Consider the following 27,928-nt stretch of genomic DNA (forward strand, 5'->3'; position numbering starts at 1 on the left):
AGGAGGACATGAGAAACATATCTGAGAGTCCCTGAGCAAAGAGACTCAAGGAGACATTGGGTTAAGCTTCGGAGACATGGGAAAGGGGTCAGGGGGTGGCTGGACCAGAGTCCTGAGGCTCCTTCTCCCCCGGGACCCCAGGGCTGGACTTACAGCACTTCATCTGGGAACCTGTCCACCATTCACTGCCTCCACCCCCTAACCCCCCATCACACCAAGGAGAAGACCCAGCTCTAATTTTCAGTTTATTTCATTTTGTAGTAACTCCCTTACTTACAAAATAAATATCTCAGTTGGATTCAGGAAAATGAAATGAGAAGAATGAAAACCAACTGTAATCCTGTTATCTAGACGTAATCATTGTTAACATTTTGGCCTTGTTATATAGGAATGTGCTTAGGAATATGCTATCTCTAACCTGGTTATTTTTCACTTCATATCAGAGGTCCCTTGCAAGTAGATTAAGTCATCCCGGCACCCCTGAGTCCCTTAATGCCGGCTGAATTAGCCTGGTGGATAGAGTCACCTATGCTTGGTGCTCACAAGTCGAGAGCAGGGACACCACTTTTCACTCCATAATTAGAGTGAGGAGACTCGGGCGACAATGCAGACGCTCTACTGAGCTGACACCGGGCAGAGCGTGAGGACGAGTGAGGTAGCTGGTATCCTGTCAGTTCAGCCGGTGAATTGCACCAAGGGCCTGGAATTATGAGGCTCCCTGCAAGGCTAAGGATAAATAAGGAACTGGTCCTGCCTTCAGCCCTCACCATCCAGCAGGAGAGGCTGAGGCCCGGTATGCAGCCCTCCAGGATCTGATTGACAGGTGAGAGGATACTGATGGCCCAAGTGGTGGGAGGGTCCCCATCTGCTGCCTGCACACTGTCAGCTCCCTTCAAAGGCGGCCCCTCTAAAGCCGCCTCCTGGATTCCGCTCCCACGAAGCCCCAGGCACTCGCGGACGGGGACACAGAGCAAGGGGGACTGGGGTGGGGCAGTGCAAACCTCCCTGCCGTGACACTCTCCCCAGTCTGCCCTCTCCTCTCTGGGGAGAAGACGCAGCCTAGCTGCTCCTGACAGCACTATTTTTAGCGGTCCTCTGGCTGTCAGCTCTGGGATGAGTTTTCTGCGCGTTCCCCGGAGATCTCCCGCCCTGCTGTCGCTCTCGGGAGGAGGGAGGGTGGCGGGAAGGCAGCCTGCCCGGGTCCCTGTCCCAGCACACTTTCCCGAACGAGTCCGTAGCACAGGGCAGTGAAGAGCTTCAGTGTCCGAGAGCTCAGGCTCCGATCCCAGCCGCCTCAGGCAGCCCTGAGACCTCGGGGAGCTAGCTTGGCTTCCCCCAGCCTCAGGTTTCCTTCACACACACCTAAGTGCTTAGCACTCGGCCTGGCCTAGCACCTGACGAATGCTCATGTTTTTCAGCTCCGTTTACTTCTAGGGGCCTGCTACGAGGTTGACCTCACAGCCCGAGGCAGCTCATGCTTCGGAACAGGGACAACGACCCTGGTACCTCACCCCCAAGGGGGTCCGTCTTTACAGGTGACCTCCGCATGCCGAGACCACAGCCTCAAACCAGCTCTCTCTTTAGTTCTTTCAGATGTCATCAGACACTTCAATCCATCTGTCCTGAGGCCTGTCTGCAGCCCTGGGAAGGGAGTGGTACCCCGTAATGGTGCTGAGTAAGCTCTTTTTCTGGCACTTTGCAGGGTTGTGCACTCCTGTTAGTCCTGGGTTTCTAGATGGGAGGATTTGGGGTGGTGGGCTGGAAGAGTCAGAGGCTTAAAACTAGAGATCTGTGTTAAAGCCGAAGCTTTTCTCCTGCACTGATTTTAGTCTGCTTGATGGGCCTAACTTTAAAAATCAGGTTGGGCTTCCCTGGTGGCGCAGTGGTTGAGAGTCCGCCTGCCGATGCAGGGGACACGGGTTCGTGCCCCGGTCTGGGAAGATCCCACATGCCGCGGAGCGGCTGGGCCCGTGAGCCATGGCCGCTGAGCCTGCGCGTCCGGAGCCTGTGCTCCGCAACAGGAGAGGCCACAACGGTGAGAGGCCCGCGTACCACAAAAAAAAAAAAAAAAAAAAAAAAAAAATCAGGTCACCGTCTGCCCTCCAGAACCCAGGACTGGTGTAGTGCAGCCTCCGCTCAGAGACTGGCACGTGGGCCGAGGCGAGGGGCAAGCTTCCGGCCCTCAGCGAAGTTGTATTTAACTGGTTTTTCTCTCTGCTTCCCTCCCTCCGTGCAGAGACTTGTGGATTCAGGCAAAAGAGCTGGTGAGGAACATGAAAGAGAACCAGGTAAGAATCCATCCGACTCTGTTGGGGGCCATCTGTGTTTGCCGAGAGGCAATCAGGCAGCTGACCCCCGGGGCCATCATGCCCTGAACTAGGCAACCAGTGTGGCCTGGGCCCTCTAAGACTGCCTTTCCCCTGGTGATTCTCTGGAGGCCAGTAAAATCCAGGGCCACTTCTCATGTTCACAATATGGTCCTGCCGAAAGTCAGCAGGGGGGCTAAATAACTTCTTGCTCAGCAAGGTGGTTGACAGCTTGGGTTCCAGAGGGAGACCAGTCTGAGTGTGAATCCTGAATTTCCACCTATTAGCTGTGTGATGTTGGGTAAGGCGCTTAACCTCTCTGAGCCTCAGTTCTCCCACTTATGAAATGCGAGTAATAAAAGGACCTGCAGCACAGGGCTTAGGGTGGATTCAATGAGGTGTTGGATGTGCCGGGCACAGAGGCAGTGCTCAGTGCAAGGCTGCAGCTGTCATGGTCACTGAAGTGGCCACTGCTGTCGTTATTAATTACGATACCCATTTTAGTTCTTGGGTGGAGGCTTCCGTAACATACATGCTGGGGCCCTGGTCTCCACTCTTCTAGCACTTCAGACACTCTTTACTCAGAAACTCACATATGGGCTTGTAATTAGCCACCTCTAATCCTTTGTGCTCTCCTTATGAACAAGTATCAAGTCAAGGCAAGCCTTGCTACCAAGCTGGCTCTAACCAGGGTCTCAGCCTGGACCACTGGAACCAAGGGAAACCACTGTTAAGGCCAGTCACGCATTCATTAAAGAGTTCAGGTGTTCAAGCCAGGTCATTCCAGGTTATACAAGGACAGGGACAATTACAGGAGTGATGCCATAAAACGTTGGTTTCCTCCTCACAAGAGACTTCCTGAATTTCTGGAATGGTCGTAACATTCTGGAAAATGGCTGGGAGGACTTGAATCCAATCCTGTAATTTTACAGATGAGGAAACTGAAGTCCCCAAAAGTCCTGTGACCCGTCCGAGTTCACTCAGCAAGTTAAGAGCTAAAATCTAAAAGTGCCTCATTCATATCCAATGCTCCTCAAGTACACCATGCTGCCTCTTACAAAACAGAAGTTTATTTTTTGTTCCACATAACACATGTTCATTAGAGAAAGATCAGAAAACACAAACAGAAGAATATTAAAATCATCCTTAAACATGATACCCAGAGAGAATTACTGTTCCCAACTTGGTGTACATTCCCTTCCACAGTTTTTCCAAGCATGTTTATCTGTATATATTTTATAAAATAGGGACGTTACTAGATGTAGAAGCTTTTTATAATCTGCTTTTCTCGGTATCATATTTCCCATGACAATACTTATGTTTTCCAGCATCATTTTAACAACTACATGGTGTTTTGTCTTATGAGCATTCCACAACTTACACAGCAGTCCTCTGTTTTAGACATTTATATTGTTTCCAATTTTTGACTCTTATGAACAAGGCTTGGATCGAATGGTAAGCCCTTTAAAAAAAAAAAAGGTTTTGATAAGTTTTGCCAAACTGCCTTGTAGAGCAGTTTATACCACTTTAAATTCCCACCATATACATCTCCTTTTGGAGAAAAAAAACCCATACATATGGTTTTATGGGGGTGGGTGTATGAAATGGAAAGACAGGCAAAGCAAGCAGTTGTTTTGGCTTCAGGTTTCACCACCATCTCTTTTTGATGCTCTTGTCCTTTCTTCCAGCAACTTGACTTTCAGAATGACTGGAAGCTCATCAGTGTGTTCTTCAGTAACACTAGCCAGTGTCACCTGTGTCCCTCCGCCCAACAGGTAAACCACAGGCTGGGAGGCAGAGGGATTGCAGATGCTGGGGTGGGTGCAGAAGGAACTAAACCTGCCTGATCTACAACTGGCAGGCTGGGCCTGATAGCACCTGTTTCAGAGTTAGGGCAGGCAGGCAGGCAGGCAGGTAGAGAGACAGACAGATATCTAAGGGCTCAAGGAAACATATTGAGGGAGAGGTGTTTTTAACTTACCATCCCTACCATTCAGGAAAAGGAAACCATGGTATAGATAAGCTGAGTCAATGATCATTCTGCAACTGAGGAAAAAAGGAAACCATGGTATAGATAAGCTGAGTCAATGATCATTCTGCAACTGAGGAAAAAAGGAAACCATGGTATAGATAAGCTGAGTCAATGATCATTCTGCAACTGAGGAAAATCCGCTTCCTAGTTAAAAAATCATTTTGCCTCTTTTAACTCTGATTTCATTTGAATGCTGAACTTAGGAAATAAAGCAGTACTTTTTTTTTTGCGGTACGCGGGCCTCTCACTGTTGTGGCCTCTCCCGTTGCGGAGCACAGGCTCCAGACGCGCAGGCTCAGCGGCCATGGCTCACGGGCCCAGCTGCTCCGCGGCATGTGGGATCTTCCCGGACCGGGGCACGAACCCGTGTCCCCTGCATGGGCAGGCGGACTCTCAACCACTGCGCCACCAGGGAAGCCCCAAAGCAGTACTTTCAATAACACCTCTTGAACTCTAGTTCACCGTGATCTCTAGTTTTAGTGGGAAGTTGTCTAGTTGTTTATTAGGTAGACTATATCTTCCAGGCTCTTTGGCGTTGCCAGGAATGAGATATGAAACATGTGACTTTTAAAATGTTTATGTGGGTGACTGACTATGACTTAAGTCTTTATTGACAAGTGTCCAGGTTAGGATCAATTGAAAGTGAGAGGGTGGCTTAGAGGCCTAGGCTATGGGGACATAAATGGCACACAGATGACTCTTCTGGAGCCTGAAGCCTGACTGCCACCAAGCTGGCCCTGCCACTTAACGGCAGCTCAATTACCTGCCCACTGTCCTTTCAGCAGCCTTCCAGGGCCTCCACCAGGCCATGGCACAGACAAGGGTGAAGTTTCTTGAGATGCTGTCCTCTTCCTTTCTGTGCCCCTCTCCCAAATACGTACTCTTGCCTTCCTCCAAACGCCCCATGACCCCTGCTCCACCACCCAAATCCCCTCCCTTTGGTGATGTTAGGCCCTGGGAGAACGCTGACAGAAGCCCACCTTCCCTCATCAGCTCTTGTTAAACAATAGTCCTGCAGGTCTCCTGGGTTTGTGGCATATAGATCTTGAAGCTTATTCTACTTCACCTCTGTTTTCTCCCATACCAAGCGAAATTTCCATGCCCTGTTTATTCTCTGCACCACCCCCTGCACTTTGGCCATTACGCACACCAACATTTACTCATGAATTTACACATTCATGCACTGAAATGCTCAAACAAGCATTTAGGCATTGCTGCATTCCTGTATATATCCACGCATCCATCCATCCATGCATCCATTCATCCATCCATAAATTATCTATTCATGCATCAATTCATTCTCTCTTCTTACATGCAGGCACACATTATTGTATTTATGATGAGTTTGTTCATGCTGGCATTTGTTTGATTTTTTAATATTTGAATGTATTCATTGATACTTACACTCATTCATGATTTCTTCCATATATTTTATCTTGTGTTCAAGCATTCCTATGTGAATTCTTGCATTCTTTCGTGTGTTTGTTCCTTCAATACATTACATGCATTCTTGAATACGTACACGATGTATTCCTGTGTGCATGTGTCCGTTTATGCATTATTTATTTTTATTAAATTTTAGTTACACAATGCACAGATGCTTTCTTCTTTTAAAAAATGAAACATTATAGTTAAAGCTAAAATCCCCTTTAGCCACCACCTCCAATCCTCTCTCTTTTTATTTCCAAACTTTTTGCATATCTGTAAATCCTAGTATTCCTTTATGTGTGTGTATATAAGAGAGGGATTTAACATAAATCGTATTATATCATATGTACTACTGAACAATATTTTTTCACTAATCAAGTGTTTTTGAGATCGTCATGTTGACACATATGGATTGAGTTTATTCCTGTTACTTCCTAAATAGTATCCCACTGTGTACATTTACTACATTTTATTTCACTATTTCTGTATTGATGGCCATTTAGGTGTTTCTAGTTTTCCACTAATATAAACAATCTTGTTCATTTACTTAACATGGTGGTTTTCAAAATACAGTGATTATGTTTCATTGTATTCAATTACAATGTAATTTATTATATTTCAGATTATAGATGGAAGTATATTAGTGGGTCAAAAATCAGTTTAAAAGATTACAACCAAAAATTATAAAAAAAGAAATAGACTAGAATCAACTATAAAATATTAGAGTTCATTGCATGTAGTAAGATAAGTGTTGGTTCGTGATTATTTTTGCTTCATTTATATATAGATATGTTTGTACCAGGTTGTGATGTGAAACATATCTCACACTGTGGGTCATGATCAAAGCAGTTTGAAGAAAGTGCCTTGAGTAGATTCGTAAACATAGAATTGCTGGTCATCAGATACATACACTTTAAGTCTTAAAGGACTGCCTAATTGCCCTCCAAAGGAGCTAAACACCTTTATATTCTAATATCCTGGGACCAATCCCTACATATAAGGGGCTTTTCCACACCACCAAGCAATTCTCAGACACCAGCTGGGTGTCCTACAATTCAGCTCACTTCTGACACGATCTACCTGGAGACAGCATCAGAGCCCACAGGTTAGGGGCTCAGTCCTGCAAGACTGTCCCCACCCCCCATTTCAGATGCCAATCCCAATTCCGGGTTGTCACCTGAGCTTCTGCCCAACTGGCTATAGATTGGAGGTTCCAACAAGCCCCTCCTTGAGTTCAATTAATTTTCTAGAGTGGCTCATAGAACCCAGGGAGACATTTTACTTACTAGGTTCTTGGTTTATTATAAAAGGATATAATTCAGGAACAGCCAGATGGAAGAAATGCATAGTGCAACGTATGGGGAAAGAGCGAGAAGCTTCCATGCTCTCTCCAGGTGGGCTACTCTCCAGCACCTGCAGGTGGTCACCAACAGGGAAGCTCTCTGAACCCATCCTTTTGTGCTTTTATGGAGCTTCGTTACATAGTCAGGATTGACTAAAATTGGCCAACGGCAACTGATTCAACTTCCAGCCCCAGGTTGGGTGGTGGTCGTGGGCTGGGGGACTGAAAATTCCAACTCTCTGATCCCAGGGTTGGTTCTCCTGGCAACCAGCCCCCATCCTTAGGCATAGTCCCAAAGTCACCTCATTAACATAGCAAAATACACTTTTATACTCTCATCACTTACGAAATTCCAAAGGTTTATGAGCTCTGTGCCGTAAAAGGGGACAAAGACCAAATATATACCTCGTATTACAAATGACAATATCACATATTCTCACCAGTGTCTGAGCGCAACCGTTCCCTACAACCTTTCCAACACTTGTTGTTATCAAAGCCAGTGATTTTTTATCAGTATGTGAAATTCCCTCAGGATCTAGTCATGTTGATACATATGGATTAGGTTTATTCACACTTAGAACCTCACACTTTTAATTGGTTGTAAACATCTGACAAAAGTAGTTATGCTCCACTCCTGATTTCTAAATGGCTACCTACCAGTGACTTAATCTCTGTAAACTGAACTCACTGAAGCGATGTTTACTATCATCCACTCAAATTCCCACTGTATTGCATTTTTCTTCCCGTCTTGATTTTCCTTTTGCACAAAGACCACCAAGGCTTTGGAGCCTAGAATAAATCCCACCTGCACTTCCATTTCCCCCGAAGGACACTGTGGCTCATGGTTCTGGCTCTCAGCCTCCTTGGCCCGGGTGGGCTGGTTCCTCCCTTCACTCCTGCACTCTTGCTTCTGCAGCCCAGACCCAGCCCTCACCTCCTAGTCTTCCTGGTGGCGCTTCTGGACACAGCTAACCAGGATCCCCCATCTGAGAAGCTCTTACACAGCACTTCTGCATCCCCAAAGCACATCCCAGGCATGGCCTCTCCCTCAGGGGTTGTCCTGCAGAGTCCCAGGGGCTGCAGGCTTCCACCCGACCTCACAGAGCAGCTCTGCCTTTAACTGTGGCATACATGTGGCAGGTTTCCTGAAAGAGTTCATGTGAGAAAAAGGTATTTTATTGTCAAGAAGAAATGTTAAACTCCTGTCCTGCCCTACTTAGCACCTGGAATTTTCCTCCCCTAAGAGACCTTTGGGCTCCTTTCATGGGGAATAGACAAGGGCTTGTGTCCACATGTGTTCTTTAGGGATTTCTTAAGACCAAAGTCATAAGAGAGTGAGACCAGGAACCATTCATTAGGCAGTGATGGTGCTTCCTCAGGGCTGCTATGGTGGATGCAGCAATTCAAAGGCAGGTGCTTCAGAGGTGACTAGTAACCTGGCTCATAGCAGTGACACAGGGATGCTTTTAGGGTCTGGACTCTTTTTGTTTTGTTTTTTTTTTGCGGTACGCAGGCCTCTCACTGCTGCGGCCTCTCCCGCCGCAGAGCACAGGCTCCGGACGCGCAGGCTCAGCGGCCATGGCTCACGGGCCCAGCCGCTCCGCGGCATGCGGGATCATCCTGGACTGGGGCACGAACCCGTGTCCCCCGCATCGGCAGGCAGACTCTCAACCACTGCGCCACCAGGGAAGCCCCTAGGGTCTGGACTCTTGCTTACTGTTCTCCAGTTAAAGTCTAGTTATATGGAGTAAGAACAAAATTGCAAGAAGAGAAAAAATAAAGGAAAAGAAAAACAAAGCCTGACACTGCAAAACTCTGTTACTGAATCAAGTTTGTTTGCCCCATGCATGACAGGCCAAATGCTGGGACACCGAGGTTTGCAGAAAGAAAAGATTTATTCAACAGGCAGCCAAGTGAGGAGATGTGAGAACAAATCTCAAATCCACCTCGGGATATTTATGGGATAAAGACTCAGGGCAGTCCGAGGCATGGGGAATGTGGGGGATGTGGGGGATAGATGACTGGAGAGAAAAAACAGGTGAGGTAATCACTCTGAGCAGGTGCAACTAACCTCCATGCTTCTTCAGGGGACACATGCTTCTTCATGGGATGCATGTTCAGAAAATGGTAGTGTTAACATGTTCTGGGCCCTCTGACGTCAGAAGGTCACTGATGGGACACTCAACACACGCCCAGTTGGAGGTCTCAACCAGTCTTGTCCAGTTGGAGCTCGAGCCAGTGAACAGCTGACTCCAAGTTCCTGAAACACAACTTGGGCAAACATCTTATTGTTTAGGCCATGGAATGCTTGGAGGACATGCAAGTTTTTTTAAAAACAATTAAAGGGAGCTTGATCAGTGAAGGCAGGTTACAGTTCATTATTTGTTAAGCAAGTTGTAGTTTAAGGTATCTAATGGATGACAACACTTGGTTTCAAAAATATACCCATTTATTCGTTGCAGATGCCTTTAGAAACAGGTGTCAACATTTTGGAGGACACGCTGGCAGTATGACTCAAGAAACCTAAAAGTGTTTGTGTCTTTTGACTGAATAATCTTACTTCGTGGAATAAATCCCAGATAAATAACTTGGTAGAAAAAGTTAAGCATGGTTGCAGGCACATGTTTGATAACAGAGCATTCTTCTGATTCTGGGGGCAAAATATGGAAATGTGTAAGTTCTTTTGAAGAAATAAGCTTTTTCCTGACTTCGAGTTATGGAGGAGTTTATCATGTGTGACCTTATAGGCAAGGGACATTTTATAGGAGCATCATGTCTCCCACTAAGGAACAGGAACAGTTGGTGCCCCAAGGACAACCATTCAATACCTGGAAAGCCTAGGTGGGCCCTGATTCACTCTGTAGCAGTGAATCAGCACCTTGACTAAGAGGTTTCTAAATCAGGGTTTGCAGTCTGGGGGGGCCCCTTCAGGGATTCCCTGAGGGAAGAGGGATGCCCTGAATATGATACAGGCAGTGAGGACCTTTCTAGACCAAAGTTCCTATGACTCCTAAGAAGGGAAAGTCATGCTTAATGTCACGCTTAGGGAGAGAAACAATGAGACAGAAGGCTTTGTTGCTGGCTATGGCAGCAGGTTGGGCTGGACTGGCTTCCAGAGGACAGCCTCGCACCAAAGAGGGGACACAGGGGCGGGAGGCTGCCCTCCACGCAGTCCCAGCCCGACTGATGGGCAGCTGTCTCCAAAGTCACCGCCTGTGTCCCCCCCGCAGGAAACAGAACGGCTACTAGGCCTGCTTTGTCTTCCTGTCTGAGCCAAGTCGCCTCAGGGGACAGCAGGTTTGCAGGCAGCTTAGGTATATGTCTTGTTGCAAAGTTTATTTTTGTTTTGTTTTGTTTTTACACTGAAAAGGTAAACCAGGGTCGTTTTTTGAAGGGCTCTCATTTGTTTATTTTCATTACCTGCAAGGAATTGGGTGGAAAGGAGGTGTCTTTAAATGCTCAGTGACAGGAGCCCTTTTCTTAGGGCAGATGTGGCAGGGAAAGGTCTGGTAAGAGTGCCATGTGGAAGTTTTGAGGTTCATCTGGGTCCTTAAATCCAAGCGTTCCCCCTTTGGACCTGATTTTCTTCAGATCAAAGTGATTCCATCAATCTTTGGGAATAAATCTGGTCTCATATCCCTCGTGTGAGCTTTAGAATTGCCTTGACCTTGGGTTTGCCCTTCCCTGACACAGAACTTCTCATTTGGGAGAGTTTACTTTTTTCCTGGTGGGTGATGTGTTGGGGAAGTCAGAGAATGGACAAAAAAATTCCCAGGAAGCTCTGGAAACTCTACACTTGTGTGTGGGAAACTAGGGTCTAGATGGGGCTTTTGTTACGATCATCTCTGTCGAGGGGGCATGGGGGTTGGAGAGGGGAAGGCACAGGCCAGTGTGAGCCTGGGCATCTTTGTCCCGTGTCCCCCGTCCCCACCCACACTCAGAACATTTCTCCTTCCACAGCAAAGACACGTGACGAGCAGCATGGACCAGCTGACGAGAATGCTGGACTACCTGCATCAGGAGGTGAGGTTGGCAGCCCCCTCAGCTTGGTGGGACCAGGCACCCGGAGCTCCCTCACGGGCACCTGCAGCACCCGGGAGAAGCTGCGCTTCCGTGGGTTGGTGGGACCGGTTCTGGTTTCTTCCGAATGGCTGCCACCAGGACGGGGAAATGGACTCCCAGGAGGGAGACCAAGACCCCAGGGAAAGGGAAGGCTCTGGAGTGCTTTTGATGAAAACACGGGTCACAGATAGAGCTCTTCACTCGTGCAAAGGATATTACTAAGAGAGGCCCCTGGGGAGGAGGGAGGAAACAGCCCTGTTCCTCCCTGGGGTCTCTGTGACCCTCTCTTTCCTGAGGCCCGGCTCTGTGTCTGGGGCAGTGATGGCCTGGAGCCTGCAGGGACCTTGAGAACTCTCAAGGCTTCCCTAAGTGACTAGTGTGAGCACTGCAGGTCCTGGAAATCCCGGGGAAGCTCAGGGTTCTCACCTTCCCCGTCTTGCCCTAGGGAGGAAGAGGGCCCACAGTCCCATTACCACTGGGTCTTGCTGCCCTGTGTTGGGGAGGTGCCCTGCCCACCATGAGGGGCGGTGAATGACACATTTCTGGATGGCGCAGCCAACAGAGCTGACAGCTTCGAACTGACCCCAACCAACCATGTCCCAAAGGGCCTGCCTGTTTAACCAAGGAGAGTCCTGTCATGTTCAACCAGACCCCAAACTAGGCTCAAACCAGGGGTTCCAGAGAGGCCGCAGGGCAGGGATTTTGCAGATGCTCATCTTGCCCCTCGTATCCCCCCAGGTCCCCAAAGCATTTGTGAACCTGGTGGATCTCTCCGAGGCTCTGAGGGGCTCGCACCAGGGGACTCCGCTCAGGTAAGAAGGGAAGTGGAAAGGGACCAGCATTTGTCAACTGGTGCCACACACCAGGCACTGCGTGGGGCACCTCACGTGCATCAACTGATCCAAGGCGTGGAGTCGGAGAGAGACAAAGCGCCGTGTGTGAGATCACACAGCCAGCGGGGCCAGTCAGGCTGCGGAAGGGGCCCTCTGCCGCACTGTTTTGGGGACTGAGTTAAAGGATGAAATATGCAGCCTGGTTGACGTAGTGACAGGTGCCCTACCCCCACCAGAGTGACTTGAGAGTTTAAAAACCAGCTTGGGCAAAACAGCTGTAAGCCAAGAAGTATTATTTCCAGAAATTGGAAAGACAATTTGGTCTAATTGTATTTTATTTTCACACAACTTGATTCCCACGTATTTCTGAGATTTTTCAGAGAATTTAAACTTTCTGAACCCAGATCCTGAGATTTCTGACTTGGAATGTGGAAAAGGAGTTCACGTGGATAAAGTCAGGGCAGGGGCGTCGTAGGTGGTGGCAACGGAAAGGAGAGGACAGTGCGGAGAGGATGGGGGGGTTGAAGAGGAAGGAAGGCGAAGGAAGGGCTCAGAGCAGGGGAGGGGAGAACAGGAGGTGGGTTTCTGGGGAAGGAGCAGTGAGGGAGGCAGTGCATCAGGAGATGAAGTGAGAGGGAGCGTCTCCATAACGCACCCTTTTTCCTCCCCAACGTGTGCTTCCTTCCTTCCTTCTCCTGGGCCGTCTAAGACTTCCGACTTCCCCTTCCCCGGCTCCCAGAGCAACTCCCAGTGCCCCCAGCCCCACCTTCCTCCAAGAGGGAGTCTAAACGGCCCCACGCGGCATCCACGCTCACCTCCCGCTTGTTTTAACCTGCAGTCCCACGGCCGAACCCTGCAGGTGCTCAGGGGAGACCTCGTGGCTGTCCAAGGTTGTGACCCAGTGGGCCTATCAGGTGAGCGCACTCTGGGACACTGCCTGTTGGCTCACGGGGGCAGGTGGTCATGAGAACAGGGGTGGTGGGAGCAGTTAGGGTGCATGTTTGCTGATGTAGGACCCCACCAGCTGAAGTCAGAACTGAAAGTCAGGAGCGAAAGACAGCAGCTACTCTTGCGTCACTTCCAGGTGCTGACTTGATTTTCCTGCATGTAAAGTGGGAACTGCCGTACTGGTGGAATGCGGGGGGAGTGGGTGGAAGTGGAGGGTGGTGGTGGTACCTACGGTAAAAGATTCTGAAGAATTCTGCAGATCGTTCCGAGATGCTTTCGGTCGTCATCACCCCTTCTGCCGCTGCATCTGTGGCTGGTGGACGGGTTTGCCTGGACTAGGCTTATGCCCAGACTGCAGCCCGGACTACGGTCTGGCTGCTGAAGATGTGCGTCTAGTTTACAGGAGAGACCCCAAGACAGTGTGGGTGGCTCAGCGGAAGCCTCCATCCCCCCGCCAGCAAACAGTGCAAAGCACGGTTCCCATGGACATGTGTTTACATGATGATTTTTATTTAAGAAGCAGTTTTGTATGAGAAGTTTTCTATATGAAGCTGTATGTCATTTCTGTTGCTTTGGACATGACATTTTTTGAGTGGTTAATAGCACATCCCTCTACAGAACTCAGCCCTTGAAGAGAGAGTGGGGACCCTAGCTACATACTGGGCTGGCGTATACTTCTTGAGCTCCCAGAGAATAGTTCTCAGGTCTTACCTGATGCTGGACTTCAGAGGAAAATGAAAACCTGATTTAGTTCATCAAAGGGCCCTGAAGTGTGAGATGAGAGGGAGCTTCCCAGTAGCATGTGATTCAGAAGAGCATGGGTGGGTGATTCTGACCGGGGGGCTGCTGGGAACTCCCTGGTGTGAGGATGGGGCAGGCTGAGCCTCGCTGGTGCTCCTTTCTTCAGGAAACCTGGGAACAGCTCCTGGCCTCCAGCAAGTACAACGAGCAGAAGTCCTTCGCAGTGGTTTTCCAGCCTTTCTTCTACGAGACAGCCCTGCCGCCACCCTCGGTGAGTGAGGGCCTGGCCCACACCCTCTCCCTCCCCCTCCCCCCTCCCCCTCCCCTGCCCTCTCCTCCCAACTCAGTTGAGCTTCACCGAGCCCAGGATGTGTAGTCTCAGGGGGAAATGCTGCAGTGTTCTCTTATACTTTTTGGACAACTTCCCCGTGGGGTTGGATAGCCCCGTGAGGAAGGTTCCGAGACGCAGAGCCGCCCAGAGGTAAAGAGCATGGACTCCAGCCAGACGGCTTCTGGCTTTGGCTTTGGGATGGGCCGGCTGTGTGACCTTGGGCAAGTTGTTTGAACTCTCTGTGCTTTGGTTCCTCATCTGTGAAATCAGGGCCGTTATTAACATTCCGCCTGCTAGAGTGGTTGTCAGGATGATTAAATACATGTGAGGACCTTAGAGCGGCGCCTGGTTCTTGGCAGCCTGCAGTATCTCTCAGCTATGGTGACTCTTCAGGGTGGAATTTCCAGGCACCACACTGCACTCCTCCCCCTGCAGGCACCTCCACATCTATCCCTGCAAGGGAGGGTACTTTGAGTTGTTTCCTCACCCAGGTCACTGGGCAAACGCCCCTTACCCCTGGGGGGCCGTGCAGACCACAAGCGCTGTGGTGGGTGCACACGTGCTCAGCTCAGCAAGGTCTCTGACGCCTCTGGGGCTTCAGCACTGTACATCTGGGACAGCCCCTCCCTCCAGGCTCCTGGCTCCTGCTATTGGAGTCATTGTGTCCCTCCAGGACTTCAGTGATGTTTAATAGGAGGAGGAATATTAGTTGCCGTCCCCCTCTCCTACTCAGACCATACCTGAATCACTTCCCTGTCACCTCCTTCTGCTGTTTAGTTCGGTATGTACAACGCCACAATGATGAGGGGCGGCCAGAAGTGTGATGTGCCCCTATAGGCCCTCACCTCCTAGCCTATAAGTCCCTGCCATTATTGATGGGGAGGGACTGAGAGATGGAATCTGGGTGCATCAGGACCCCCATCTCTGCCGGGAGAGCTTCAGAGTGTGCGGCAGGTCTGTCCCATCCCTGGGGGCACATGGGACTTCTCATCTGGTTCTCTTTCAGGGGGAGCGACCACTCCTGGATCCCACCGTCCTCGCCTTGACTCTCTGGAACAGCATGGTGAGTGGCTGGGGGTCCCGGGGCGCTGCCCTGCCAGCCTGGGGTTTAGTCTATGGGAGGAGAAGCAGGGCCTCGGCCGTCGTGCCCCGTCTGCTCACGGCTCTGATGGAGGGGTTGAAGGACCCCAGCAGGACCCCAGGATGATGATTCTGGGCTATTAGGGGTCCCTCCCACATCCAGTGACAGCCCATCTGGGACCACCTGGGAGTTTCACCTCCTCTTCCCGGAAGCTGGGCTGCAGCCCTGACAGTGAGCACGGCTCCGTGGGCAGCCTCAGTCCTGCTCTTTCCGGACGCAGGAACGTTTCCTTGGCATCTGTCTGGGAGACCTCACTTGGAGCGGGGCACTAGGGAGAAGGCTTGCGTAGCAACCTGGTCCAGCTCTCCCTCATTTTACACTTAAGTTTCCAATGCCCAGGGTGGTGCCTGGGGTGAGTGTGGAGTGATGAAGACCTGGGTTCAAAGCTCTCACAAGCTGTGTGAACTTAGGGTCTCAGCTCCCTTCCTGTGAAACCCCCGAGCCAACACGTGGAGAGTGTAGAGCTCCCTCCCGGCCCACAGCGAGTATTCACCCTGGGTGGCCCTTCTTACTCTGACTGTGACGGGCTTCCCCCAGACTCTGAAGGTCCCCCAGGGCTGTCTGGGATTAGTCCGTGGATGGAATGTTCCGTCAAAACTTTGAACCTCTTCAGAGCACCAGACAGAGACCTGATTTTGCCATTTATTTTTTTCCCATCCAAACTGTCCTAGAATTCCAGTGACAGCAACTTGGTTTTCTTCTTCCTTGCATTAGAAAAATTTCTCTCCATCTCCTCAAACTGAGGTGCTGTGCTGAGTCCTATGAGCAGCTGTAGTTGGGTGTGCGGTGGCCAGTAAGACAGCAGGGAGGGCAGGGGCCAGCCCAGGCAGCCCGGATTGATGGAGTCACACTAGCCTTCGGAGAAGGCATTTGATTTCTTTGAACAAGGACCCTTGTTGGTGGGCCTGACCCCTGAGCAGACCCTTGTTGGTGGGCCTGACCAGAAAACCACTTTGCTGTTCATCTCCCTCCACCCTCTCTCTGGGGGAGGAGGGCTGATTCTTCCAGCTCAGCCAAACCTCTCTCCTCCTGTGTTACCTTTCTCCCAAGCAACAAAAGAAAGCCTAGAGGGTGCCTACCCTACGCTGGGTCCGAGGAAGATACAGGAGACACACCAGATGGCCTAGCGAATAGCCGGAAGGGCACGGCAGGAACAAGGTCATGCCCTGGACAAAGCACCCAGAAGGGATCTGGGCAAGAGGCCAGGACAGCCCCACGAGGGTGGGACTGGAATTGGCTTTGTCGGCCTGGGCTGGGGGGAAATATGGCAGAGGATGTGGGGCTGGCATTCCCAGGCAAGAGGAGCTGTGTGAACAGAATAAAATGCACTAGCAAGGGGTGGTGGGAGAGGAACGGGATAAGGAGGCCCCACGAATGAATGAAGTGCCCTGTGCAATCAGACAGGCACACGGCACGCACAGCGTCCTGAAACCCACTCGAGGGTGAGGATGGGCAGGTGCCCAGAGGGCAACAGAAAGTCTCACACTCAAGGCCAAAGGACTGGGACCCAGTAGGTGTCCCAGGGGCTTTGGGGAGGAGGCGGCTTTCCTAGGTGGGCAGTTACCTGCCCAACGAACCAGCAGTCATTTCCCAGGGAGAGGCCTCGAGGTCCCTGTAGCCGAGCCAGTGAGGAGGGAAGCGTGTCCCCTGGCTTCCTCTCGGGCAAAATGCCAGACCATCCCACGGCTCCCGAGTGAGCACAGCTGCCAGAACACATGGACAGCTCCTGCAGGTTAATTTATAAGAAATTGCGAAGGTAACAGGTTAGGGGAAAGGGCACTGGGTAAGGAGCCAGAAAACCTGGGTTCTGAGTCCAGCTGTGCTTTTGGTTGTCTCTTGAGGTGAGTTCTGTGGTCTTTCTGGGCCCCATTTTCTCTATTTGCCGGCCTCAGAGGACCTTGGAAAATATAGGAGCCGTTCACCCTTGGGTTCCCTCCTGTGTCCTCCCAGGGACATGGGGAGGCCAGGAGCCCCCCTGCCTCCACCTCTGTGTGCCTCTGTGTTGTTGGGCTTAACTGCGACTACAGAGGTAAAAGCCAGCTATGTCCGTCATGCCCACATTTGCAGACACACAAGAGCCCCGAGTGAGGGCCACCCTCTTACATGGGGAGCAGAGAGGGGCCAGCAGAATCGCTGTGACCAGAGGGGCCCAGCTTCTACCGCTTCTCTGCTTGGCCTCGACCTAGGACACAGCGATGGTGGCGACCGTGCAGGGCCACACAGTGTCTGCTCCCCGGGCCAAGTCCCGAGGTGCGCGTAAGCTCTGAGGGCCAGTGAAGGAAAACCACACACACACGCACGCAGACATCGTGAGCAGCCCTGCTTCGGAAACACACCTGGCTGCACGAGCCACCCAGACGGAAGCTGAGCTCCTGGCACGAAGCAGAGGAGGATTTTGTGTTTGGGACGTAATTCATTCCCTGGCCCCTTCCTGCCTCCTCAGTGACTTCTGATAATTCTTATGTAACCGTAGTGTTGATGAGACCCACCTGTGGGGACTCAATTGCCAGGTCCAGCGGTCACGGCCCCCCACCTTATTCCTAGACCTGTGCTAGTGCCAGAGCCGCAGGGCGAGGTGAGGAGGGTTCACAGTCAAGCGGGACTCTTGCGAGCATGTCTAAGGTCATCCCCCGACCCCTGCCGCACTCCAGTTCATCTCGGGGGCAGGGAGGCTGTGCAGAAGAGATGCGAGCAATTAAAGGGCTGAAGAGTGGAGCAAGAGGACAAGACCAGCGTCCCCAGGGTGTGTGCGGGCGTGTGCGGTGCAAGATGGTGGATGGGGGGACATGCAAAGGGTCATTTGATATAGCCGAGTCATTTTCCATCCTGAGGATGGAGGATCAGAGCGTGTGTAAAGGGGATGAATGACAGCAGGAAGGATGGAGGTGACGGATAAAGAGACATTTAGGACAAGGTTCTTAGTGCAAATGTGTTTATTGGGAAAACCTATGAATTTTCCTTTGGAGTCCTTAAAAAATTAGGTTCTGTTATATCCATTCGACTAAAATGATCACAACGTGGCTTTCTCAACATTTCTTTCCAGATTCTATTATTGATTAAGTTCTTGAAAGATTGGAGAAGAGAAGTCAGGCCACTTCAACACTGGGCCACCAACTCAGGCCCACTGAACACTCCCTTTCAGAGCGGCCCTGAAAGTTCTGGGTTGGAATCCCATACTTAGGAGTGTCCACCATCAGAATAAAACTGAAAGGAGATGGGGAGTGCAGTTCCTCCTCCACCCCCTGAGCAGAAGGTTGCCACTCCTTTTACAGAAGGTTAATTACACCCTCTTATCTGACCCTGTCCCTTTGGGTGAAGGAAGTTTACCTGAGAAGGTAAAGTTCTTTCCCTGCTTCTTGTTTGCTGGGCACGGATGCCGGGATGAGACATTGCTGAGGAATCTAAACGGCTCGTGGAAGATGGCAGACCCGTGACGGAGCCAGATGGGGGGCTCCATCCTGTAGCCTCCTGCCTCTTTTGTCCCCCATCAAGGTCTGTGGGAGGGGAGCAGAGGGGAGAGGAGGGACTCGGTGACCTAGGAGCCCAGGTCCTCTGGGCAGCAGGGCTGGCAGCAAACATGAGGTCCCCAAACAGTAGAAGACGGCGCGTGCAAGAGAAAACCTGTGATCTCTCAAAGCCACTGTATTTTTCTGTTAAGTGTTTACAAATGTATAATGAACATTTAAAAATAACAGAAGGAACTTAAAATCCTTGCTCCGTTGAATTCTCCAAGTGCCTTCATTTTTCGATCTTCCCTCCAATGCTTTTACCTGAGCCGATCCTCTGCCGCTTTCTCTGGCGGGTACCCCATACACTTTTTGTCCATGTTGTTAGATAGGCTTCAGTTATCATTTAAGTAGCTGCCTCTATCAACCGCTGGTACCACTATCACTGTTCCTGAATTGCTAGACACTCTAGTTGTCAGCGTGGCGCCGTGCTATGTCCCATGTCACTGTACCTCTGTGTCCCAGGTAAAGACATGAGGCTTGCCAGGTGACAGAGGGTTTCATTCATTCCCTGCTGGTTTACATGAGAGACATTTATTTGCCGTTCCTTCGCATTCCTACTCTCCTCTCTGGGAAATTTAATCAGGGAGCCGACCAGTGGCAGGGCAGCAAGGAGGGGGATGTGACATCAAGCTGAATAACTGGCTCCTGGGTGATCAGGTAGCCGGTGACCCTATGAGAGCGATTTGGTGGAATCTGGACATCCATGTCCTTGTGTCTGCTCAGCCTCCCTGGTGTTCAGTTTCCCCTGTAACAGGAGGGGTGGGCTGGGAATCAGTGGTTCCTCTCCCGCAGTGGGCCTCAACTTGAGCATGCATCAGAATCCCTGGAGGGCTTGATAAAGCACAGGGAGCTGGACCCCACCCCAGAGTTGCGGGCTGGGAATTTGCCATTTCTAACGTGTTCCCAGGTGATGCTGATGCTGCCCGCCCAGGGTCACACTCTGAGAAACACTGAGCTAATGAGCCTTTCTCAGTGGTACCCTAGGATGCTGCCACCCGTGTAAGACTTTTCGGTTCTAAACATCACCTTCTTTTCTAGATGGAGCCAGCAGGACAGAAAGATGAGCCATTCAGTGCAAAAGAGAGAAGGCCAGTGAAATGTCCCTCTCAGGTAAGCACGGACTGGAAGGGGCGGGGGGGCGGGGGGCGGCATCTCCTGCTGAGTTGGGGAGAAAGGTGGGGTCACAAAGCAGGGGGCTTTGCTGTGAAGTGGGTCTTACCTGGTTGAGACATTAGCCCGTTAGAGTCTCGGGTCTGTTCTTCTGGGCCTGGGCACCCCTAAGGTTTATACCTGTGGGCCAGGAGAGCTGTTTTAACAGAACTGAGGCCCCTTCCGTGCTTGCAGAGGCCATAGGAACAAAGCCACAGCTCGCTTGGCCCCAAATGCTAAGATGCGTATCTTAAATATGTGCGTAATATATAGTAGGTATAGAGTTAATGTTGCTGAATAAATTAATGAAAAAATAACTGAATGTAAATGAATAGAATTCTTTTTTATCACTTAATGCTAGTCAAATTTTTGGCTTTATTGATGAATTGGTAAGTTTTTGTTACCAGGCGGTAAGAACTGTATAATTCACCCTCTTTTCCTCTTTGCCTTGGCTCTCAGGAAACTTAAGATTAGGTTCTCTTTTCATGGAAATATACCTACTTTACCTGTTGGCATGAACCTCGGGTAGAGAGCAAAAGATGCTGACTGCTGCAAATGGGAAATTTCAAATTGTTAATGAGCTCCTTCAGGGAACTAATGGGCAGTACAGAGAAGAAAAGCCAGAGAATGTTTCTCTCATCCTTTAAAGGATGGTATGAATGTTTCAGATTGGCCAAAGGCATTGCTGGGTGATAAAAGTTGGTGATTATAGGATACAGATTTCTGGATCATGGTTACAACGCATTACCTTTCTCTGCAGGAGAATCCCTATCTGTTCACCTACAGGAACAGCAACTATCTGCCCAGTTTGCTAAAATCCCATGCGAAGTTTGAGGTATGGAGAGGTTTTTCTGTGATTGACAAACATGCAAATGAACCCGGGGCCATACCTTGCTCAGTCTTTTGAAGCTTCCAGGGCAGTTCTTTGTGTTCTGGACCCCCATGGGTAGGTTGGAGAAGAGTGAAGGAGCACATGTGTGGCTGTCCTCTTGGTGCTTGAAGCAGGGCTGCCCTCCAGCTCTGTCTTTAAAATGGCCTCAGCAACCAGCATCCCATGGCTTCACGGGGTGTGTTGGGGGGCTCAGCACTGCCTGTTCCCCGTCTATTTTGATGCGAGACAAGAATTTCAGGCCCTCCCCAAATCTCTTGACAAGTCCTTTAAAACTCATCTGAGCCCTTAATCTGAAGAGAAAGTCCAGAAAAGGCAGGGAAATGGGGTGAAGTCTGAAAGCTGTCAGCATGGAGACCGGAAAGCCTCAGCTGTCGGCCACACCTTAGGGGCTGCCTCACACACGTCTTGCTTATGACGTATGAGTCTTTTTCTGATACTTCCTGTCAAGTTTAGATAGGGCACTCCGCACTCCTCTGAGGATGCAGGAAACACTTGAAGGTTGTCCTCCTTCTCAGAGGACTGGGGACCAATATGGGTTGAGACGAATTTGGTGGTGGTTCCAGCATCACCCCTGCCTCCCTATTGGATAAAAGAGGGTGCGATTTACTCCCAGGGGTATAGGCAAAGCTGATGGCCTGGGCCTGCACCACAAAGCCCAAGAGATACAGCGTAAAAGGCTTGATTTATCAGCTTGTCCCGTGCTTTCTAACTAATATCACAGCAGTAAGGATACATCTGAGAGGCAACATGGTGCCGTGATTTGAGAGAGCTGGCTCGGGGTTCAAATCCAGACTCTTGCACTTACTGGCTCTGTGTCAGGGGGACTTAACACCTCTCTGTGCCTTAGTTTTTCAAATCTGGGAAATGGTGATAGTCATAGTACTACCTAGTAGAGTTATTAAGTTGTAATAAGTTATTAAGTATAAGGCACATATAACAGTATCTGGCATGCCATGAGTTTTATAGTAGAGGGAGCAATGCATATCTTCAGGATATATTTACTGAATACCAGCTGTGTACCATTAGGATGCAAGCTCCATGAGGGCGGGGACTCAGAGCAGGGACCTAGTCACTATTAGCCGCATAACTAAATGGGTGGGCAGGTGGGTGGGTGGATGGGGACCAGGCATAGGAGATAAAAACACAAATATGTTGCTTGTCCCAAAGAACTCAGTCTAGTGGAGTCACCCAGCAGTGACAGCACAATGTAAAAAGTGCTGTAAGATTTCCACGGGGTATTCTGGGAACACAGCGGAAGAACAAATGACAGGCAGGAGAGAGTTGAGAAGGCTTCCCCAAGAGTACCCATGACCTCAGCCTGAGGGTGACAAAAGTCAAGCCAGGTGGGTGGGAATGAGGGAAACGGAGGGAGGGAAAGGGAAAGAAAGAGCAGAGGTAGGTGTGGAGGGACAGAGAGTCAGGTGGATGGTTTGGAATGTCGGGGGCTTCCTAACCGTGCTGAGGAGGATGGACTTTATGCTGATGGTAGTACAGAGTAGAAATATGCTTATTCAACCAACAAGTGTTTATTGAGCATCTACTGTGAAGCGTTCTAGGCTCTGGACATACAAGAAGCAAAATGGATGAAAATTCCTGCTTTCACTGAGAATTTGGGCAAGGGAGTGATTTTTATATTGAGAGAGAAAGAGTCCTCTGAATGGATTCAGAAGGCTGGGGAGGAAGCCCACAGGCCGGCAGCAGTGACGATGGTGAACAGGGCCATGTTCCAGGAAGAAGGGACGAGGCCTGAACTTAGCCTGAGGCTGAGGGACTGGGGAAGGGGGGCTGGCTTGGGAACATCTGGGAAAGGGTGTTGTGGACACTCAGATGTGAGTGTTGAAGGAGAGGGAGAAATCCTACATGATGCTTAGGTTTCTGTACTAAGTGATATCTTCCAAAATAGAGGCCCACTTCTCACCCAGTTTCTTAGGTTGCAAGATCCATTTCTTCTTATTTCTCCGTGTGTCTCATTTTAGGTGAGAGAAGGAACGGAAATCAGGTGTCCTGACAAGGATCCCTCTGACACGATCCCCACATCAGGTACGCGGCTCGAGTCAAGTGATTTTTAAACTCATTTGAGGTCTAAAACCATCAATGTACGAGCAGCCTTAAGATGACAGGGGCTTTCCACACAATCTGAGATACACCTGAGAAGTTTTCAAGGCCATACAGCTCTGTATGTATACTTGTAAGTTCATGCCTGTGTTTGATTATTCTTTAAAATATGATAACATTATCAGAAAGCATTTATTGAGCATTGACTCTGTGCCAGGCCATGCTCTGCAAAGGGCCCAGTGTCAGGTAAGTGAGCTGATGTCATTGTCCCCGCTGGGAAGCCTTGATGAGGTGAACTTATCCTCTGAAAAATAAAACTACCTTTAAGCAGGAAGCAAAAGTAACCAGTCCAAACTCCGGGTTAGAGCCATATGCAGAGTGCACTCAAACGCTGGAAAGCGTGCCATCTTACAGACGTGCCATTTTCACTGCTTCTCTGTGTTTCCAAGATGACTGGTGCTGGGCCATGAAAATGAGGCTCATGGAACATTCTAGGCAGAGACCTTCCCAAAGAGGGGCTGCCTAAGGGCTGAAACTTTTCCTCCAGGTGAGCCAACCTCTGAGTAATGGCTCTGTGCACATGATCATGGGAGGTCACGGGAGAGCCGTGTGGTGGCCCACGTGACTCACAACCTCAGCCCAGGAGCATTTCTGCAACAGTGCGATAGGTTCTCATGCTTGGTCCTGGAGGGTGACTCATTTGTTCATTGATTCGTTCACTTGTTCACGCATCTATTAGATGATTGTTGAATGCCTCTTATGTGCCTGCCAGGATGGAAAGTGAAGTTTGAAGATGTTGCAGTGTGCAAATCTTTGTAGTCACATTGTCTCCTTTTGCTGAGTATTAGTAGAACAAGTTTAAGTGTCAGCCCGCCCTTCATCCCTGTCTTAGCTCTACACGCTCAAATCTAGCCAAATGATGTGCAAGTAAGTTAAAAATCTTCTCACCAAAACTTCGGTGTGTAACTGGTTCTTGACTAAGTTGCAGAATAATGGAATAGGTGATGAAAAAGTCTTACAGTGCTTCCCCAGTGGCGCAGTGGTTAAGAATCCCCCTGCCAATGCAGGGGACATGGGTTCGAGTCCTGGTCCGGGAAGATCCCACATGCCACAGAGCAACTAAGCCCATGTGCCACAACTACTGAGCCTGTGCTCAAGAGCCCGTGAACCACAACTACTGAGCCTGTGTGCCACAGCTACTGAAGCCCGCGTGCCTAGAGCCTGTGCTCCGCAACAAGAGAAGCCACTGCAATGAGAAGCCCGCACACCTCAACTAGAGAAGGCCCGCACGTAGCAACAAAGACCCAACGCAGCCAAAAAATAAATAAATAAAAGTCTTTTTTTTTTTTGGCTGTACTGGTTCTTCATTTCTCTGCGAGGGCTATCTCTAGTTGCGGCAAGCGGGGGCCACTCTTCATCGCGGTGCGTGGGCCTCTCACTATCACGGCCTTTCCTGTTGCGGAGCACAGGCTCCAGACGCGCAGGCTCAGTAGTTGTGGCTCACGGGCCTAGTTGCTCCACGGCATGTGGGATCCTCCCAGACCAGGGCTCGAACCCGTGTCCCCTGCATTAGCAGGCAGATTCTCAACCACTGCGCCACCAGGTAAGCCCCTGGCAGGAGTTCTTTAGACCCAACCAAGTTGTCAATTACTTGCCACGCAGTCTTAATTTGGATGTTTGGTGGTCGTCTGGGTGGATCTTTTCAAGTCCAAAGAGATAGAGCAATAGGAGAATGAGAAAGACTGAGGGGGAAAAGCTTTGGCCTCAGTGCGCTTCTTCATGGCCAGAGAACTGGTCTCTGCCAGATCCTGCAGGCGATGTCAGCTGGCACTTAACAGGCTACTTGAATCTACATGGCTCAGGATAAGTCCCAGCCACCCTTCAGAGGGGAGCCATAGCCCAATAGGCGGATTGAGATTATGGCCTTTGAGGCCCCGCATTGGGTGCCAGAAAAGATGTTGCAGGAAAGAGAGTGGGGTGTGAGAGGATGGTCACATCCCAAGTCATGTCTGAGTCCCTGGGATGGCCGCCAAGTGTGGGATCTTGGCTTTGTGCAGGCAAGAATTCAAGAGCAAGACATAGTAAAGTGAAAGAAGGTTTATTCAGGGAGATACACACTCCATAGACGGAGTGTGGGCCATCTTGGAAGGCAAGAGGCCAAAAGTCTTTTTTTAAAAAGTCTTACACACACACACACACAGACACACAGAGTCTTGAGACTTTCCCCCCCGTACTTAGTGACAGCCCCTTCCTATTGGTTAGTTTACTAGCAGAACTTCAGTAGCAGAAACAAATTGTTAGCTTCATATGTAGGCCCTCCAACAGCAAAACCTCAAAGAAGTATGTATGTATAGAGAGAGGGAGGGGGGAATTTGAATGGTTTAACAGCCACATACTCTTTACAGTGAAATGATACCATCCTCCTTTAATCTTATCATTCTGAAAGGATGGTGTGTAAAGATTTTGCAATCTGTCTAGATTATGTTCCCTTCATGACAGTGATAACCAACCAATCCATTAGAGCATATCTGAACATCTGAAAGCCAATAAAATGTGAATCTCTTCTTTATTCCTTGACCCTGAAGATTATCTTGTTTATTGGCACTTGAAGATGTAAGCACAAGAAATCTCGAGACCTTGAGATCTTAGATACTCTGCTGATAGAAGCTGTTTGGATAAGCAGATGGATAGATTTATGCCTCCTTGATCTAACCAAGTGGGCCTGGGAGCACTGGCCAACTGGGTGGCAGCTGGGCTAATGTTGGGCCTGCACCTCTGAGTCCCCTGAAAAGTGTCTTCAGAAAAATGGCAACAACTAACGGGACAAAAACAAAAAACACATTTCATTACTGCGCTTGATCTATGATTGGACATTTTAATCATACTTGTGGCTGTCAGGGTGGGAAAAAGACTTAGCACAGGGTCACGTTATTATTACCCTTGATGATCGTCATACTGGTGAGGTCGTTCACTCTTCTGGAGATCATGTTGGCAATTTCTAATTGAGATGAAGGCATCTGACCCATACTTGTAAGGGCACATCATCTTATCTTTACAACCGCAGTGACTCAGCACATGGTAGGAGCCTGATGAACGGTGCATCTTAATTATGGAGTATTTCTACTTCAGCAAATCAAAAATTCCCAGAGTTGATAACGATCTTAAAAACCAACTGGACCAAAGTGCCTTCTGTTAAGACAACTTTTCACTAAGACTCTCTTATAAAATAACTGTTTTATCTTCAGAGTTATTTTCAAAAATCTTCCTTGTAGTCCCCTTTTCTAGTGTCTCTCTCAAACCAACCCACAGATACACCTAGCTAATGAAAAGTGATAATTTCAAAATAAGATACTGCCTTCATCAACAGGTCATGGCCCCTGGCAGCCCGGGTGCCTCACGCTCACTCCATTCAGAGCCCACAGGTGATGAACCTCTTCTACTGATCCATGGGGCTTGGGATGAGATATACAGAGCTGATGTAAGTAATTTTTATTACCAATCGCTATTTGGTAGCATGAATAAATGAATGCACACATGCGTGCTTCCAATTTTTCCCTTCTGATCAGTGCATACATGCAATTTACTGAGTGCTACCTCCTGTGGACTTTATAACTTCATAAGTACTTACATCATTTTATATTATTTCATGGCCCTGTCCCTAACATAGTTGGGATAACTAAGAAAAATATGCTGGGCCTGGTAGATGACTTAAGGTTCTCCCAGTGAGAAAAGGAGTAGCATTTTGTAAACAGAAGAGTGGCAATAAAGAGCCAGAGGGCACATGGCTCACTGGCTATCCATTGAAGCTGGCTGTCTTGAAGTCAAGCTGCTAATTCCTTGCAGAGGGGAAAATTCATAGTATTTGAAAATAGGAGTCCACAAAGCTAATGCTATGCCACTGTCACCAGTAGTATCAATTAGAACAGTTCATTTATTTTAAGCTATTGATTCCTTTCTAAGTCCCTGATGTCATTTATTTTACCCATTTGGCTAAAATGAGCTATTCAAGCGCTGATATGAAAAATGCCCAGGTTACAGGCACTGGGTGACCACTAGGGGTTTCACTTCATTGTGAATCAGCTGTGTACTGTCCAGTGTACGTCCTGAAGCCGTTTCTATAGTCACCACCTGCTCATGAGTCTTGTGGCCTAACCTAGCCTGTGACTAGGAAGTAGTCACGCCCCACAGGGAATAACAGCCTGTCTGTCCCCTCAGCGTGACCAGCCTACTGAACAAGTTCAAACTCACCCTCAAGACACTCAGATGAATGTATTTCTCTTCCCTGCAGTTTCCACCATTTAAAGCTTTGAGAGCTGTAGTCTCCGACACAGAGCCACTTCCTTAGCCTTTAATTCAACTGAGCTCCTACTGTGTGCCAGGCACATATTTCTTCACATAAACTTATGCCAAAGCACTTCAAAGACAGAAACAAGGCCCAACCTGTGCCAGCAGTTTACCACCATTGCAGAAGTCCTTATATAAGTCCCTAAAATCTGAGAGCAAAAGGGTTGGGCAGCCCTAGCTGACAGTAGAGAGAAAGTTGGTTTTTCAGATTATGGCCCCAGGTTTAAGTTGTTGGGTTACACAAGACAAAACTCCCAAGTGTCAAGTCTTTTTCCTGCTGTTCCTTTTCATGTCCAGTGGGCAGTTTCCCCATTCTATACTCTAGTCAACCATTTTCTGTCTATCCATGATCTTTTATCATAGTTTGGATGGCCTTCTGATAAGAGGCCCCTTCTGTAAAAATCTTGATGAGTGAATGATGTGTTTATCAACTGCTTTCAAGGTGGTGGACAGTTTGTACCAGAAAATGTTTAGCTAATCAGCCCACACAAATTTAATCTTATCTCTAAAGAGTTCTTTCCCCAAGGAGAGCAATTGCTAAAGTGCTTTGCTGTGGTTCCAGGCTGTGTCTTTATCATATATGATAATATTAACAAAGCTCAAATCAAGGTCTCCAGAATGTCAAACCAATGAAATGTGTGTTGGGTTCTATTTGAATAAGATCCCAGATGAGTCAAACTCCTCCCCTCTAGACTTGGTTCATTTGGTTTATTATCTCTTAACAGGTCATTCCTTACAGAATGACCAACAGGAAACCACCCCTCCCAACATACCTACCCATCTATCTACACGTATACACACACACACACACACAC

At 49.2% G+C, this 27,928-nt stretch overlaps 1 protein-coding gene across 1 annotated transcript in view; it reads left to right on the forward strand.

The window, feature by feature from the left end:
- PLB1 (phospholipase B1) overlaps positions 1–27,928 on the forward strand; it is a 125,319-nt gene that overhangs the window by 28,624 nt on the left and 68,767 nt on the right. Inside the window, exons 7-17 of the mRNA XM_060116931.1 lie at positions 1,585–1,675; positions 2,237–2,288; positions 3,995–4,081; positions 11,069–11,131; positions 11,909–11,982; positions 12,842–12,917; positions 13,859–13,963; positions 15,030–15,086; positions 19,712–19,783; positions 20,583–20,657; positions 22,691–22,754. Coding sequence (XP_059972914.1) covers positions 1,585–1,675; positions 2,237–2,288; positions 3,995–4,081; positions 11,069–11,131; positions 11,909–11,982; positions 12,842–12,917; positions 13,859–13,963; positions 15,030–15,086; positions 19,712–19,783; positions 20,583–20,657; positions 22,691–22,754 — 816 coding nt within the window. The remainder of the gene's footprint in view (positions 1–1,584; positions 1,676–2,236; positions 2,289–3,994; positions 4,082–11,068; positions 11,132–11,908; positions 11,983–12,841; positions 12,918–13,858; positions 13,964–15,029; positions 15,087–19,711; positions 19,784–20,582; positions 20,658–22,690; positions 22,755–27,928) is intronic.

Source organism: Mesoplodon densirostris, chromosome 14 (genome assembly GCF_025265405.1).
Source record: "Mesoplodon densirostris isolate mMesDen1 chromosome 14, mMesDen1 primary haplotype, whole genome shotgun sequence".
NCBI lineage: Eukaryota > Metazoa > Chordata > Mammalia > Artiodactyla > Ziphiidae > Mesoplodon > Mesoplodon densirostris.